The 14,891-nt window shown below is 50.6% G+C and overlaps 2 protein-coding genes across 2 annotated transcripts; one reads left to right on the plus strand and one right to left on the minus strand.

Annotated features, from left to right (window-relative positions):
- Positions 1-861: 861 nt before the first annotated feature.
- LOC112125017 (C-type lectin domain family 2 member D-like) lies at positions 862-5,825 on the plus strand. The gene is made up of 4 exons (XM_026662307.2): positions 862-961; positions 4,509-4,690; positions 5,356-5,459; positions 5,675-5,825. The coding sequence occupies exons 1-4, from the start codon at positions 922-924 to the stop codon at positions 5,823-5,825; spliced, it is 477 nt and encodes a 158-aa protein (XP_026518092.1). The 5' UTR covers positions 862-921.
- Positions 5,826-10,090: 4,265 nt separating this feature from the next.
- On the minus strand, positions 10,091-14,083 carry LOC113408869 (killer cell lectin-like receptor subfamily F member 1). Its single transcript, XM_026662308.1, has 5 exons — positions 14,071-14,083; positions 13,518-13,667; positions 11,871-12,025; positions 10,639-10,751; positions 10,091-10,217 (listed from the first exon to the last, which is right to left on the minus strand). Exons 1-5 carry the CDS (start codon positions 14,081-14,083, stop codon positions 10,091-10,093), a joined length of 558 nt encoding a protein of 185 aa, XP_026518093.1.
- Between the last annotated feature and the right edge of the window lie 808 nt (positions 14,084-14,891).

Below are 14,891 nucleotides of genomic sequence, written 5' to 3' on the forward strand. Positions count from 1 at the left end.
TATCTTGATTACCACTTCAAAAGTTTTTTTTTTTTTTTTTTTGTTTTTTTCTCTTACTTAATTGGCCTCTCAGAGTTGGAAAGACAACTCCCACCTGTTCATGCTCTCTGTATGTGTGTATATATATCTCCTCTATACATGTTTCACTCTATATGCATCCGAAGAAGTGGGTTGTAGCCCACGAAAGCTTATGCTCTAATAAATTTGTTAGTCTCTAAGGTGCCACAAGTACTCCTGTTATTTTTACTGTATGAACTGTTTGTTGAAACTGATCCTGTCCTGAAGCCTTATTGAAAAGGAGGTGCTATTTTCTTCATTCGTGTTGGCATCTTTTTGCCCTGGGCTGTTAAAGCAAACCTACTGCTGCCAATCAAGGGAAATTGTGGGATGCACCCACAGTGCCACACCAGGCCACAAGGGGGCGTGCAGGGACTGCCCACAGCTTTATCACCAAAAGCTCCCAGTCTGCCTTCTGTCCTAGCCGTATGGCATAGACTGTTTATCCTGGTCCCTCTCATTCACCTCCTCTCCATGGCAAACCATCCCAGGCTTGTCAATCTCTTGTCATAGTTTCTCCAGGCCCTTGATCATCCTCCACCCTTCTCCGAATCCCTCTGAATTCTGTAGGGTCCTTTCTGGGGATTAACTGGGCTAATTAACCACAGAGTGGTGATTTGGGGAGTGATGTTCTCCTTTGCAGTCTGGATGGGAGTTCGAGTTAATATTTGTGTCCAGAGCAGGGACAGAACCATTTTAGAAATCAAAATAAAAATCTGGTGTGTGTCCGATCAGAGCCTGATGGAAAATAATTCTGGTCTTAGTTGCCCCAGGAACATTAACAGATTTTTTTTATTTCCAGGTGATCCAGCTAATTCCAGCTTCAGGAAATGTACAAGTAAAGGACTAGTTGTGTTTGTGGTCATGGCTTTGATCATCATTGCTTTAGCAGCAGCTTTGGGAGGTAAGTTCCCAACCCCCGATGGTTCAGTCTCTGGGCGCGTGGGGTTTTTTATCCTTAGTGGCTCACAGCTCTGTGTGTTCTCCTTCTGGCCTCATGGCTTTAGCAGTCAGGTCAGACAGGATTCTCTCTAGGTTCTTTTATGGTGTCCATCACTGACATGAACGGATTTATCCTCCCAGCCCCTGTGAGGCAGGGATGTGTCCTTATCCCCACTCTGTGGCGGGGGAGCCAGGGCACCGAGGCTGGTTCCACAAAGGGCACTAAGGCGCCGAAGTCCCCGTTTCAGGCACCCCGTGATCTGCCAACCCCCTGCCCGGCTGCCACTGAACCCTGGGGGCGCCTGAGCTCACCTGGAGATGATGCTTTTGCTGTGGAAGTTCCCTCAGAGCTTCATGGTCTGCCTCTGGGTGTGTGCTGCTGCTTGGCCCTCGGCACCCAGAGGCCTGTCGTACCCATGGTGTGGGGTCTAGCAGGTGTGCTTAGGCTGCCGGCCTCTGTGAAACAGGTGGGGGCAAAGAAAACCCACCACCCTTAACCCTGCCCCAGTGGTAGGGCCCTTTCCTGGGGTGTGAGACCCCCTAGTTCCAGTCCCCTCTGTCTGAGGGGAGACAGGATCTGAACAGGGGTCTCCCACCTCTCAGGGGAGTGCCCAGCCTCTGAGCTGTGGGACAGTCTGATGGGGGTGGAAAGGGTGTGTGTTCTCAATACACCTCTACCCCGTATAACGCTACCTGATATAACACGAATTTGGATATAATGCGGTAAAGCAACGGTAGGGGCTGCGCACTCTGGCGGATCAAAGCAAGTTCGATATAATGCGGTTTCACCTATAACATGGTAAGATTTTTTGGCTCCCGAGGACAGCGTTCTATCGAGGTAGAGGTGGATTTCCTGTTGAAGTTGTTCCACTTTGATTGAATACTTAAATATTAATTGTGCCAGAGAGTTAGAATCCGTCTATAATCTAGTGCTTAGGGCGCCCACCTGAGAGGTGGGAACTTCCTGTTCTCCAATCTCTGCTCCTCAGGGAGAGGGGGACAGAAGCAGGGTCTCCCACATCAGGAGCGAGAGCCCTGCCAGTTAAAGGTTATCAGGGAGATCGTCTTCTCTCCCCACCCTCTGTCCTCAGCCAGTTTCAGGGGTTCTAGACGCCTGCTGCTGCACTCGCTCTCACGAGAAGTGACATAGGTGCCTGACTCCAGGGTGGGGGGTCCCCGCTGCAGGTTGTTAGCAGGGCTGGGCCCCTCCCTGCAGCCAGGGCTGAGGTGCTGAGCTCTGAGAGGGGCGAGGTGTGGGGCACAGCCCTGGTCAGTGTGTTCTACTGGCTGGCTTGGGCAGCCCCTATCTAGCATCCTAGCTCTTGTGAATACTGTTCTTAGGTGCCCCTCCCTCCCCGTTCATTGCGTGGGGCGCCCGGGCACCCAGCTCAGGCCTTGTAGATCCCGTTGTTGTTCCAGTGATTTCCTAGGCTAATAAAAGTTCGGCGTTGCAAGGCTGGATATCAAACGCCGAAATCCCTTTGTGGATCCGGGCTGAAGTGACTCACCCTGGGTCAGCCAGGGAGTCTGGCACAGCTGGGAATTGGATTTCCTGAGTCCCTGTCATCCAGGGCAGTGAACACGAGACAATCGCTCTTTTCTGGCTTCCAGCCCCCTCTGTTGCTCCCTTTTGTACCCAGGGACTCTCCCTTCACACGCGTTTGGATTGATGGACTGACAGAGATCCCCTGTCTGAGTTTCACTGAGCAGGGTAACTTGTCTGCAGCTCGGTGATCTGAGGTTACCAGCCTGGCCATCCTGCCTCCCTCCCCCTGGTTGTCTCACAGCAGGACTGACGGGCTACAGCATCCCTGGGATGAGCTGTATTGCTGTGGGGGGAAGCCCCCACCCCTGCAGTTGAGAATTTAACCCGTGGGTCAGTAATCTCCAAAGGGAAGGCTCCCCAGGGACAGTGTGTGCAATTACAGAAGAGTTCCCTTCAGTGTGAGCCTTTCTGTAACGTGCAGCCCCACACGTCACTGCAGGGGATCAGTGGGGTGCAGGAGGATCCAAGTGCTGCTTGCCGGGGTATTAGAAGGGGCGCTCACCGCTCCCACGTCCCACTCCAGTGTAGTGAGCTCTGGGGTCAGGCTGCAGATTCCAGGGGATCTGATGCTTTGATACACGAGATGGGTGAGGAGGGAAACCCGCTCAGAGGGGCTGTCAGAACTGAATGGATCTGAGTGCCCCTTGTCTTCAAGGCGGCATTGGCAGAGCCCAGCAGGTCTGGCAGCCTCTCTGCTTGTGCCTCTGCCTAATGTACCTGCTCCCACAAAATCAGTAACTGAAATGACCCGCTCAGTATTCACCCTGCGCTGCCTCCTGGACTCAGCTGCCCAGCTCCATAGATGTGCTCACGCCTTCTGTGGCTGCAACTCAGGAACTTTAAACATTTCCAGTGATTACTTGTAGGTAACTTTCTTTGCAGCAAAGGGGTTACATTTCAGGGAGGGGCTTAAAAGTGGTTTTGTGTGACCCTCTCCCTCCTGCTTGTGCTCCTGAGGGAATGCTGTGCCAACAAATTAAAAATTCTGCGCACAATATTTTAAAATTTTGCAAAGGTTATTTATCAATAAATGTGGAGGTTCCAGCCTGACTGTGGAGAGCCCAGGCCCCTGGCTGCATGGAGGTGGGAGATCCCTGCAGCCCCCTAACTCCCAGGATATGGACTGAATGGTGGGGCTGCACCCAACCCTGGCTGACCTGCCCCAGAATCACCCTGGGGCCCTGCCCCTCTGTGTCAGGTGCACCAGGTGGGGACAGAAGGCTCAGCCTGACAAGATTCAAGTGTGGAGCGGCCTAATGTGGGGGATCCAGGTTTGGGGTGAAAGGATTCCGTGTGGGTCAGTCTGGGGATAGGGGTGGGGGTCTGGGTGTGTGTGTGGGGGAGCTGGGGGTCCAGGTAAAGATGAACAGGGCTTGGTGTGGCCATTCTGTGGAATTAATAGAATTACCGCACCCTTCTTAAACTTCTTTCTGTGACTCCTGTTGCATTAAATACGTAACTAGCAGTCTCATGCCCAGGGTAACTCACTGCCACAGGATGTTATTGAGGCCCAGAGCTCAGCTGGATTCATCAAAGGCCTGGCCCTTGATGTGGGAAATGAGACCATGCAGAGTCGTACTGGAGAGGGTTCAGTGTAGAAGGGGCACAAAGCCTCCTGCTTCAAGCCAGGAGCCAGCCACTGACAGACAGAAGTGTCCTCCTGACCCTTCCGGGCAGGCTATTCTCTCTCTGAATCAGGATATGACTAGGAATATAAATCTTCCTGCTTTGGGGCCTAGCCAGCCTCTGACAGCATTTGGGGGAAAATGTTCCCTGGGGCCAGCTATCCCACCACTGCCCACTAGGGGGTGCATTGCCCTCCCGCTCACGCAGCTGATGCTGGCAGCTCTCAGAGATCAGTCGTGTGTCCCATTAGTCTGATCCAGTCTGGCAGTTCCTGCTTGTTCTCCACAGAGCAACGAGAGAAGGGACGATCTCTCACCCTGGGTGTTCTCTTTTTTAGTGGAAAAATCTAAGCAGCCTCATCCTTGCCCCGCTGCTGCCTGCTGGTGCCCAGACGGCTGGTTCAGGAACCAAGGGAAATACTACTATTTTTCTAAGGCTGAAGGGAATTGGACCTACAGCCAGAGCTTCTGCTCTTCGCACGCTGCCTCCCTGGCTGTGATTGAGAGTCTGCAGGAGCTGGTGAGAAGCCCGGATAGATGCTTTGTGCCAAGCCCAGCGATCACAGACAGGGCTGGAATCAGGCTGGGCTCAGCCCCTGTAGGCCCGAGGGGAGCCCGGGTGCCTCCCAGGCTGGGTGGCCAGAGTCAGTGCGGTTCTGGCAGCTGAATCCTGGCTGGACCTGGGGCTCCAGCCACCTCGACCCTGCATCTGCCAGAGCCCAGGTGGAGACTCCCCCTGTGCAGGGCTGGGCCAGCTCAGTCAGCTCCAGGCCAATGGGCTGCCTGGGGCTGGAGGGGGTGAGAACCTGCCCCCCCCCCCCCCCAGCTCAGCCCTGCCCCAGGGTTCCTCATGGGTGAGGTGGGGGAATCCCGCTTAAGGTGAGGCCGGCTCTGTGCCTGCTTCCCTCAGCTTCCCTGCCCCTGCAGCTCCCTCTCCCTCCTCGCCCTGCTGTGCTCTGAGAAGGGGCTGCTGGGCGGACAGTGACCTTGCAGCTCAATTTCTGCTACACCCAGTAGGTGCCACAGCCCCAAGAAAGAGGAGGGGGGAGGGTGAAGGGTTAATACTCATCTGATCCCTTCACCCAATAACAATGGAAGAGGCCTCTAGAAATCCCCCACTGCCCAAGGTGGAGAGCAGCAGAGTCAGGGGCTAACACAGCTGATTGCGTCTATTGGGTTTCTAAGGGTTCCCTGCTGCCCTACAAAGGCAAACTGGACCACTGGATCGGCCTCCGGAAGGACACGGGCCAGGTCTGGAAATGGGCCAACGGGACCAAGTTTGACAATCGGTGAGTCTCTTTTTTCCTTTGTGTTGGGTCAGAGGTGATGGAAATGTCCCACTAGCTGCTTTAACTTCCTCGCCTGCCGGGAGTGGGGCCTGGTGCAGGAAGGTAGGCTCCAGAGGGGCTGTGAGTGCAGCAGCTCCCCTCCCTGACCTGGGGTGTCTCCCCCAGTCTGTACCTGGCACGCACTGACTCTAGCTCCCCCTGTCTCTGGGTTACAGGTTTGAAATACAAGGCGAAGCCGACTGTGCGTACCTGGATGAAGAACTCTCAGTCATCAGCTCCAGCTGCAGCGCATCAAGAAAATGGATCTGCAGTAAATCTGATACCCCTATGAAGGAAGAGGAGCGTGTAGTGGGAGGGGACTCGTGAACTCAAGGGGATCGGAGATCAGACATGGCAAAGCCTGGTTCTGGTCCCCTCCATGGCCTTATATGCTGCAGCCTATTTACTTGTTGTGATGTTTCCCCTCTTGTGTTGTCTGGACCAGTGATATGCTAGGCCACTGCAATCCTTGACTCTGGGAGGGAGCCTTACCTGGCTCTGCTGTGAGAACCCCCACTCCTGGGCTGTTCATGCACAGCCTCTGGCATGTAAGCTGTACCAAGCTACTTGCAAGCGAATGACACTAGCCAATATCTCCGGTCCCAGACACAACCCTAGGAACCTCCGTCTTGCAGTGTCCAGTTATACCCGCTGGACGCTGCAAACTTATGAGTTCGTCAACTTAACTAAGAAATGGATATGTACCAGGCTTGTTATCCCAAGGGGAGCCCCTGACACACTTCAAACCAAACACACTGCTTCAGGTCGAACAAACATTTATTAGCTTTAAAGATAGATTTTAAGTGATTAGAAGTCAAAGCATAACAAGTCAGATTTGGTCAAATGAAATAAAAGCGAAACGCATTCTAAGCTGCTCTTTACACTTTCAATGTCCTTAAACCTTAGATACTTTTCACCACAGGCTGTCTGATTACTTTTCAGTCAGGCTCTCCCCTTTGATCAGCGTTTTAGTTGCTTGATGGTGGTGGTGTATGTAGATGGAGGTGGAAGAGCATGGCAAAATGTCTCTCCCTTTTATCAGGTCTTTTCTTCCCTCTTGGCTTTGCGCCCCCCTCAGAGTCAGGTGAGCATTACCTCACTGCAGTCCCAAACTGCCCAAAGGAAGGGGGGTGACTCACTCAAGGGTCTAACAGATTCTTTTGTTGCTGCCTGAGCCAGTGTCCTTTGTTCCTGTGAGGCTGGGCTGGGCTTGTCCCATCCATGCCCGGACCAGGTGTGACCTGCCTCTCTGTTCTTGGAGAGTTTTTGCCTGGACTTGCTTTAAGCCATGAGGATACATTTTCAGCCTCATAACTATATACATGAAATTATAACTTATACCCTTACTATAACATCACTATAACCATGCTCAGTGCATTATGAGCCTGCCGAAGACACCCAACATGACAAACTTTGCATTGGATACCACACCATCATTTTATGGGGTGTAGGGTGTTCCCCCGAGGTACAGAGCGTCACGCTTCTTTCTTAGTCTGCCTCCAGGATTTTCTCCAGTGCTAGTTGTCAGTTACCCTAATGCCAGGGCCTGTGACCCTTCTCTCAGGGAGCCTGTCACAGTTTCAGGGTAACTGCATCTCTAGCTACCTCCACTAGGTCAGGACTCCAGCCACCCCATCTCTGGGCAGAGACCCCATCCCACTCCCTGACTGGGCCACTTAAAGCTGCACAGCTCCCTTCTATATGTCGGGTATCCCCAGCCAGCCACTCTGTCTAAAAGCCAGCACCTGCACCTTGCTTCTGCTCTGAGCACAATGCTCAGCATGTTCCAGCAGTTACAAGCCACCACACGGCCCTTTCTCAGCTGTGACAGGATGGCCAATGTAGTATAGTGGGTCCTGCGCTTTTCTTGGTGGGGGGGCTAAGCTGCTACCCCTTGCCCCTGCTCTTGGGGCACCAAGGGGCCCACTAGTAGCCTGGGAAGGTGGTAAAGGAGGGAAGCAGGGGAGGGGTCTGGGTTTGCTCCTCACTCTGAGTCCCAGCCCCTCTCAACCCCTTTGGGTTCTTACCCTCTTCCCCCTTGGGTGGGGTACCTTCAGTCCTTAAACGCTGGGGGAGGGAGTCTCCCTCCCCTGCTGGGGCAGGGTCTCCCGTACTCCGTTTTTCTGATCTTCCAAGTCTCACAGCACACCGCCAAGCTCCAGTCCTCTCTCCTTCTCCCCTGACTGCCTGAAGCAGGGGGTTTTATTAGGTTGCTAACAGGGCCTTAATTGACTACAGGTGCTCCAATTAACCTGTAGCAACCCTCCCTAGTCTTCAGGGAACCACACCTTAATTAGTCTAGGACTTATATACTTCCCCTCTACCACTGCTCCCCGGCCCTCCTGTATCACACAGCTGATAAAAGTCAGGAATGGTTGAGTGAACAATAAAGATAAAATGGTTTCTAAACTTAACAAACTAGACTTTGCTAAAGGTGACGTCCCTCACCACAGGTTCTCAGTAACATTGCTGACCAAACTCTCAGGCCAGGATCTGCTCCCAAAGTCCAATGGCTTTTTCTTTTGTAATCAAGCGAAGAGGAAGAGGGAATGTGGGGTGTTTTTACCCCTCACTTTTATAGTCCGGTCCCCATTCGAGATGCAGTTTCCTGAAGGTCACCCCTCAAAGCAAAGTTCATTCACAGTAAAGAAGGCGACATGTCTGGTGGTGAAAAGTTCTGTGCTGTTTCTTCTCACCTCAGTTTCCTGAAATGCAGATTTTCCTTGTCTCCTGTCTTCTTCCTCTGGCTGTCTTACAACTTATATGCAAACTGAGGGGAAAACACACCTTTGTTTCATACCTGCTTAATTGGGGTTCTCTGCATTTGAATGTGTGCCAACATCATTTGGGGGAATTTATAACTTTACATATAATGTTGCTATGTCCATCTCACCATGATATTATTGACCAGCAAGTTATTAGTTTTCAAATGATGCCTTAGAAGGTGTATTTTCTGTAAAGATTATTACAATAGGGTGTAGAGTGTGGATACGGGAGTACATGCTGTCACAGGGTGGTACCTCTCTGGTGTTGTTTAGTGACTCACCTTAATCAACCTGTACTGTGTGTAGTTCCCGAGGAGCTGTGGTCACCCTCCCACATGGAGTAGACCACAAGCAGAGAGATGCCATTCATACATTTTAACACAATGGTCCCCAAACAGATTGCAGGGCAGGAGATTGCAATATCCCAGATTCTCAGACTCCCTTGTTGCTGGGAATCATCTCCTCAGTAGCACTCTGAAAATGTCCCCCTTGCTCAATTTATCCCATTAGCTCCAGTTGTTCCCTGGTGCCTTTAATGATTTCTTGCCCTCTTGGGGTTTGCACCCTTCAGACTGGGACAGGGTTCTCATGGCTCCTTACTGTGTCCACAAACTGTGACAAATTAGGGTAACCTTACTGCAGACAGCCCTCCCTGCAGCCCCTTGGGTGCCATAGGATGGCTTTGGCCTTGGTTGTCGGGTTCCATGTGGTGTTGCCACTTCCAAGCTCTGTACACCTTTGATGTTTACAGCCAGCAATGCAGCTGTGCTGCCCTGTGAGATACAGACTGTGGGGGTCTTCATGCAAACCCAGCCTCTGAATTTGTGCCTGGGAGCCTCCTTGTGAAAATGTGGCAGGGGCCTAGAACCAGCTTGACACGCTTGCCCCCTGCTCCAGGAGACGCCTCTTTCCCCTCCCTTCCCAAACTTTTGTGCTGCCCCCGTTCACTGACTGCCAATTTTCACATCCGCAGGCTGCACTTCAGGGATAGATTTCTTTGAGGCACTTTTTAATGTAAAATATTTTCCTACATGTCTTTTATAAAGAAATTGCTCTGCAAAAATGTGCAGTGCTAGAATGTCCAGGCTGCTAATTAAACAAATGCTAATTATGCCAAATTTAAGAGGACAGATTGTTGCTGCTTGAGTTCTATGCCTTCGCTGCAGCTCTTTAGGTTCTTGAAGGTGTCTGAACTGTGTAATCTTGCTCTGCAATATATTTGCCTTACTCATATCTGTTTATAAGGTATGTTGAACTCTTTCCTGGGAATGGATTCCATTGCTGACAGTAAACAGTCTTAAAATAGCATAACCTTGTACATCTAGAGGTGGCTAATCTATTAGCACTGTCCCAGAGCAGGAATTCGAACCTGGTGCGGTAACCACTTGGCTACTGGGTGGGGTTAACAGCTGTCTCCTCCTCCAGTCCTCTTGTGAACCTAGCCTGGATTTTTTTAGTATTATTATTATTTTATTTTATTTTGGCTGAAACTATTCAGTGAATTCAACACAAGTTTGTGAATAGCCTTGTTCCTTCCAAAATGCATTTTTCAGCAAATAAACTATTGAGTGGAAAAATGTCTCCGAGCTCTACTTGTGATGTCATTTCACTAGTTCTCCCTTCACCTTAATCTCCCAGCCTAGCCAGGACCTGAATTTCAAATGCAAGAAAAGCTTTTCAGGCCGTCTTTATCCACCCTAGAAAAGGTGCGTCGGGCGGAGTATGAGCCTAATTTTTCCTTTTGAAGCTCACCTTCAATATTCATCATTCATGTGACAAACTAAAGAACATTTATAGTTCATACTTAGAAAATACAGGCGATTAATGTCACTGGCTAATGAGGAGAGCGTCTTTTTCACAAATCCATTTAGAGACTGTAGTGCAGGTTTCACACTGAATCCCACCTGCTTTTATCACCCCGCATTGCCCTTCAGCAGGATCCACTAACTTGAACCTGGGAAACAAAATAAATAAATCCCTGTTTAGAATTTTTGAACAAGATTTTTAGCAGCTTTTCCTCATTCGGACACCTCTCAAATTTCTTCCTTAACTGCGGCACTGTTCCTACAGACCCCTAATTGATAAAACACTTCCTAGTACATGACCCTTTCATAGGAGCTGGTTGGCCTTGATCTATTTCTGAAAACACTTGTCCATATTACAAAACCCAGCCCTTAGGATTAGCCCGACTTCTGCGGGAGCCATCAAATGAGGCTCAGGACTAGATTCATTTCTCTCTGTGCAGAGGACTGTGCCCAGCACTGAATATCCCTTGCGCCCATATGTAGCCTCTGCTCTCACCAATGCTGGAAAGCAACAATCCTGTGCCCCCTGCTGCACATCTTACATGGACTCATGGGATAAAAACCACTCACAGTGTTTGATTGAACAGGGAGCCATCCACCCAAGTCCATTTCCTCGCGGGGGATGTAACAGTGAGTCCAAGCCAGATCTGGTTTGTGTCTTTGGTAGTATTTTGAATGAAAGTCTGTAAATGACATGAAAGAATGAAGTGACGGGGAAGGAGGGGCTCGGGGTTAGGGTGCTAGCTAGAGACTCTGGGAACTGGGTTCTATTCCCCAGACTCCCTCTGTGACCGTGGGTCAGTTGTTTAGTTTCTGTCCTGACTGGGGCAGAATTAAGGCCTTGGTACAGTCTTTGTGGTGTGTGGGGGTCATGCTATCGGTAAGGTGTCACCGCTGGGGGGCAGGGCACAGGTTATGTGCTGTTGCTGGCCTGAACTTTTCATTTCCTTGCTTTTTAGCTTGTGTGGGTATGTATAGAGCAGGGGTGGCCAAACCGTGGCTTGTGAATGACAGGCATCTCTTTACAGTGAAAGTGCAGCTCCCAGAGCCCCCTCCCACCCCCATTCTCTGCCTACCAGACTTGGGGGGAGCTCAGGGCTTCTGCCCTGCAGTGGGGCGGTGGGGCAAGGAGGGGCTTCTACTACAAGCAACTGGTGCTTGCTGAGAGTGGGGGGTTCCCTTTCCCAACAGTTGGAGTCAAGCCCCCCTCCCCAGGCTGTCCCCCCTCTTATCCTCAGCGCCCCCACCCTGCATCTCCCAGGTGTTAGCTCTGCATGGAGAGGCAATGCCAGACAGCTGGGAACTGCAGTGAGGAGCTCCCAGCTGTTTGTCGCTGCCTCTCCCCACAGCCGCAGCTCCCAGTGCAGGGAGTTGGGCCCAGTGGCACCATGTGACCGAGCGGGACCAGCAAACCCTGGGAAAAATCGGGGGGCACATGCCCCCTCACACATCAACTCTGGCTTCCTGCCCAGTGTGTGGGGGGGGGTCTCAGGGCTTTAGCCCTGCAGGACGCGCCTCCTGGGGCTTGGGGCTTCAGCAGGAGCAGGGCTGAAGCCTTGAGCCCGGGCAGGTGCCTCCCATGGGGCTGAAGCCTGAGACCCCCCCTCCTTGCAGGGATGACGCTTGAGTCCCGGCAGGAGCACCTGGCTCTAGAACTTCCAAAGATGGTTGTATGGGGCTCGCAGGGTCAGTACGTTTGGCCACCCCTGATATAGAGCAACCTTGACAGACACACAACACAGGGGTTGTGTGTATTAATTATTACTAGTGATGCTCATATCCCCAGGACTAGTTTTATTTACCATCTCATCCTGGTCCCGGAGCACCGGCAGCCGAGAGCTCCTCCTTGAACAGTCATCGCGGCTCTTGTTCCAGGGATTTTTTTCTTTTGACACCCAGTAGCACTTGTCCCTGTGCAGCAGCCAGTTTGGGGGGCAGAGCTTACACCCTGATCCCTCTGGAGGGGAAATGGAAATGCTTAATGGAGCTGAAGGTTCTGAACTGCATCACACTCATGCACAGGCCTCCAGCCTCAACATTTCCAGTAGAGCTATTGTCTTGGCTTTGTTTGAGGACAGGTCCAACATTCAACTCGCCGCAGCTGCTGCAGGCCAGGAGGGAGGGGTATTGGTGAAGCTGTGAGTACCTCAGTCCTGAAATAGCACGGGCTAATGCAGGTCAGGCTCAACTGGAATTCTCCTTCACTTCCTCCCCTTTAGTGTAGTGTTCCTGTGCACTGGTTAACAGCCCCCTAGAGATGGCTGCATTTCCCCCTAGAGATGGCTGCATTCCAGTTGGGGGTAGATAATACTACATATAAACATTAAAAGAACTTTATTTAGGTTGCAAATCAACATTGGAAATGCCACATTCATGGCTTGCCCATGCAACTGTAATTCAGCCTGATTGTGAGATCATCCAGTACACTGAATGCTTGGGGAGCCATCATGGACATGGACCCAAATAGGCCTGTGCACTGAATGAGGCAGCAGCCCTGAGATAAAAATAGTAGATAATCATGCAATAAAGACCATATCATAAGGCACACACAACTGGGGGCTGAATTAAGGTTGTGCGGGTAATCTGGCATTTCCTAACTTTCGGGAGCTTGGCTTTGTAATCTTTGTGTTCTCTTAATCCAGTATTGTGTTTAATTTCCTAGTTTTTAAAAAACATAAAACAATTCTGGAACTGGAACAACTCCACCATCCTGAATCAGCAGCTGTGTTTGGACCCTGGATCTTCAGTACCAAACCACAGTGCTATCGCTCCAGCAACAGGAATAACTCTGCTTGCTGGTTACAGGAAAAATCTGTTATCCTGAGGGATGGGGGCAGGGAATAGGCCTGGGTGGTCAAAGGGAGCCCAGCCAGTTCTCTGTCCCCCCAGGAGGAGCTTCTGCTCCATGTGGTGTTCCTGGGAGCAAGAGGTTGATAGACCACTGGGGCCATGTGCTGGGTGAGGGGGAGCCTGGCCCAGCTCTCACCCCCTCCCCACATCCATCTCCATCTGCTCTGGTAGCTCCCAGTGCCGGGTGTGCTGCTGTGGCAGGTGAGCCCAGCACTTTTGACTGTTATTTTGTCACGCTACAGAGTTTTCCTGAGGCTCACAAGCAAGGAGGAAATGGCGGCTCTTCCAACGTTCCCATCTCAGCAAAACCTGGACAAAATTTCATGGGCCAAAGAAAACATGTTTCTCCAGTCTGCGGGCTTGCCTCGCCCCCCTATTTCAAAGTCCTGCTTCGAACAAGGGAAGTGTGAGAGCTCCTCAAAGATACCACAAGACCCTTTTACAATGGAAGCTTTAGGGACCCTAAACATAGGAGTCGCTACCAGCTGCCCTATAAATAGTTATTGAAGTAGTTTGTGTCCTGCACTGGGTTACCCTAGCTGACCAGTAGATGGCACTACAATACAGGAAGCTGCTGAGAGGGAAGGAGCTGAGGTTACCTGCTGAGTTGCTGTGAGATGATTCACACACAAATTGTTTCAAGTGGAAATGGAAATCTTTTAGGCCAGCGCTGCAGTTGGATTGATGGATGATTCTCTCCCCGGTACTGTTGTTCTCCAGTGTATTCAGATATTCTTTGAGCTGAGAAACTTCAGAAGAGGATGAGTGTGAGCGGCAACTACCACTTAGGGATTAGCAAACTGAGAATGAGGGTGTGTGTAATAAACCGTTACATACTGTAGCTATCAAATTCAGAACTGGGACAGAGAGAGAGAGAGCATGACAGAGAAAGAGAAAAATCTCATTTATTACACATTGTAAGGTGTCTTCCACTTTTCCCTGTGCACACTGAACAGTGATGTTGTGAGAGCTGGATCACATAGGGCTCACATATCAAGTTCTAACACTACCTCCTTCATGTGATATTGTTCCCTTTGTGATGATAATGACAAGTCCAGGATATTATTCACAAAAGCGTTGGAATCAGAAATGTGCGGGAAGGGGAAATTTCAGGGTGCTGCATTTTGCACAAATTAATTTTGAACTGCTTACCCCAAACACCCATCGCTATCACAGCTCCCACCAGGATGAGGATCCCAGCTGCTCCAAGCCCTGCAGCGACCCAATGGCAGCGGGGACGCTGCGGGTGATCTGGAAGAGTCAGGGTTTAGTGAATTATCTTCAGCATATAGTGCAAGAAATAATCATGGCCACCTGCTGTCCTGTGGAACCCGGTGCAGCATCCTTGAATGGGCATTTGTCTTCCTCCTCAGTACTCACATAATACCAGGAATAGTTTTAAATCTGTCAGTTAAGGGCCACACCCCATGAAGAAACAGAGCAAAATACTGCAAAGGTGAAGACAATACTAACAAATTTCGACTGTCAATTATTTAGCAACATGGTTCTATCCCACTTAGAGTGGTGCATATTTGACCATGCTATATGGCGAGTCTTTGCATCAGCCCCCTCAGGCTTTGGGTTGACCAGGCCAGTGGTTTGTAACCTTTCCGGGGTCAGAACACATTTGTAAACCTCAATGGCCTGTCACGACACAGTAAATGGCATTAGTGCAAAAGCCACACACCTTACTAAATATCTTACCCACAACATATAATATACACATTAGTATTGGCCCCATTCGCCTTCACAGATGTTTGTTATTGCGGATGTGAGGTCACAGTTGGTGCTGCAGCTTTTTTGATAACTATAAAAACCAATTCTGGACAAACAGATGTTATCACATCAAGTGCAACGAAAGGTGTTTTCCTGTTGTCCATGGCTAGTCACTCGTTTTTTACTCTGTCTTTTTGTTTTGAGTATAGAGAGCCACTGCTTATCATGTTCTGCGATGCCTGTCTCCAGACTGGATT

Source organism: Terrapene carolina, unplaced genomic scaffold (assembly GCF_002925995.2).
Source record: "Terrapene carolina triunguis isolate 2854851 unplaced genomic scaffold, T_m_triunguis-2.0 Scaffold25733, whole genome shotgun sequence".
Taxonomy (NCBI): domain Eukaryota; kingdom Metazoa; phylum Chordata; order Testudines; family Emydidae; genus Terrapene; species Terrapene triunguis.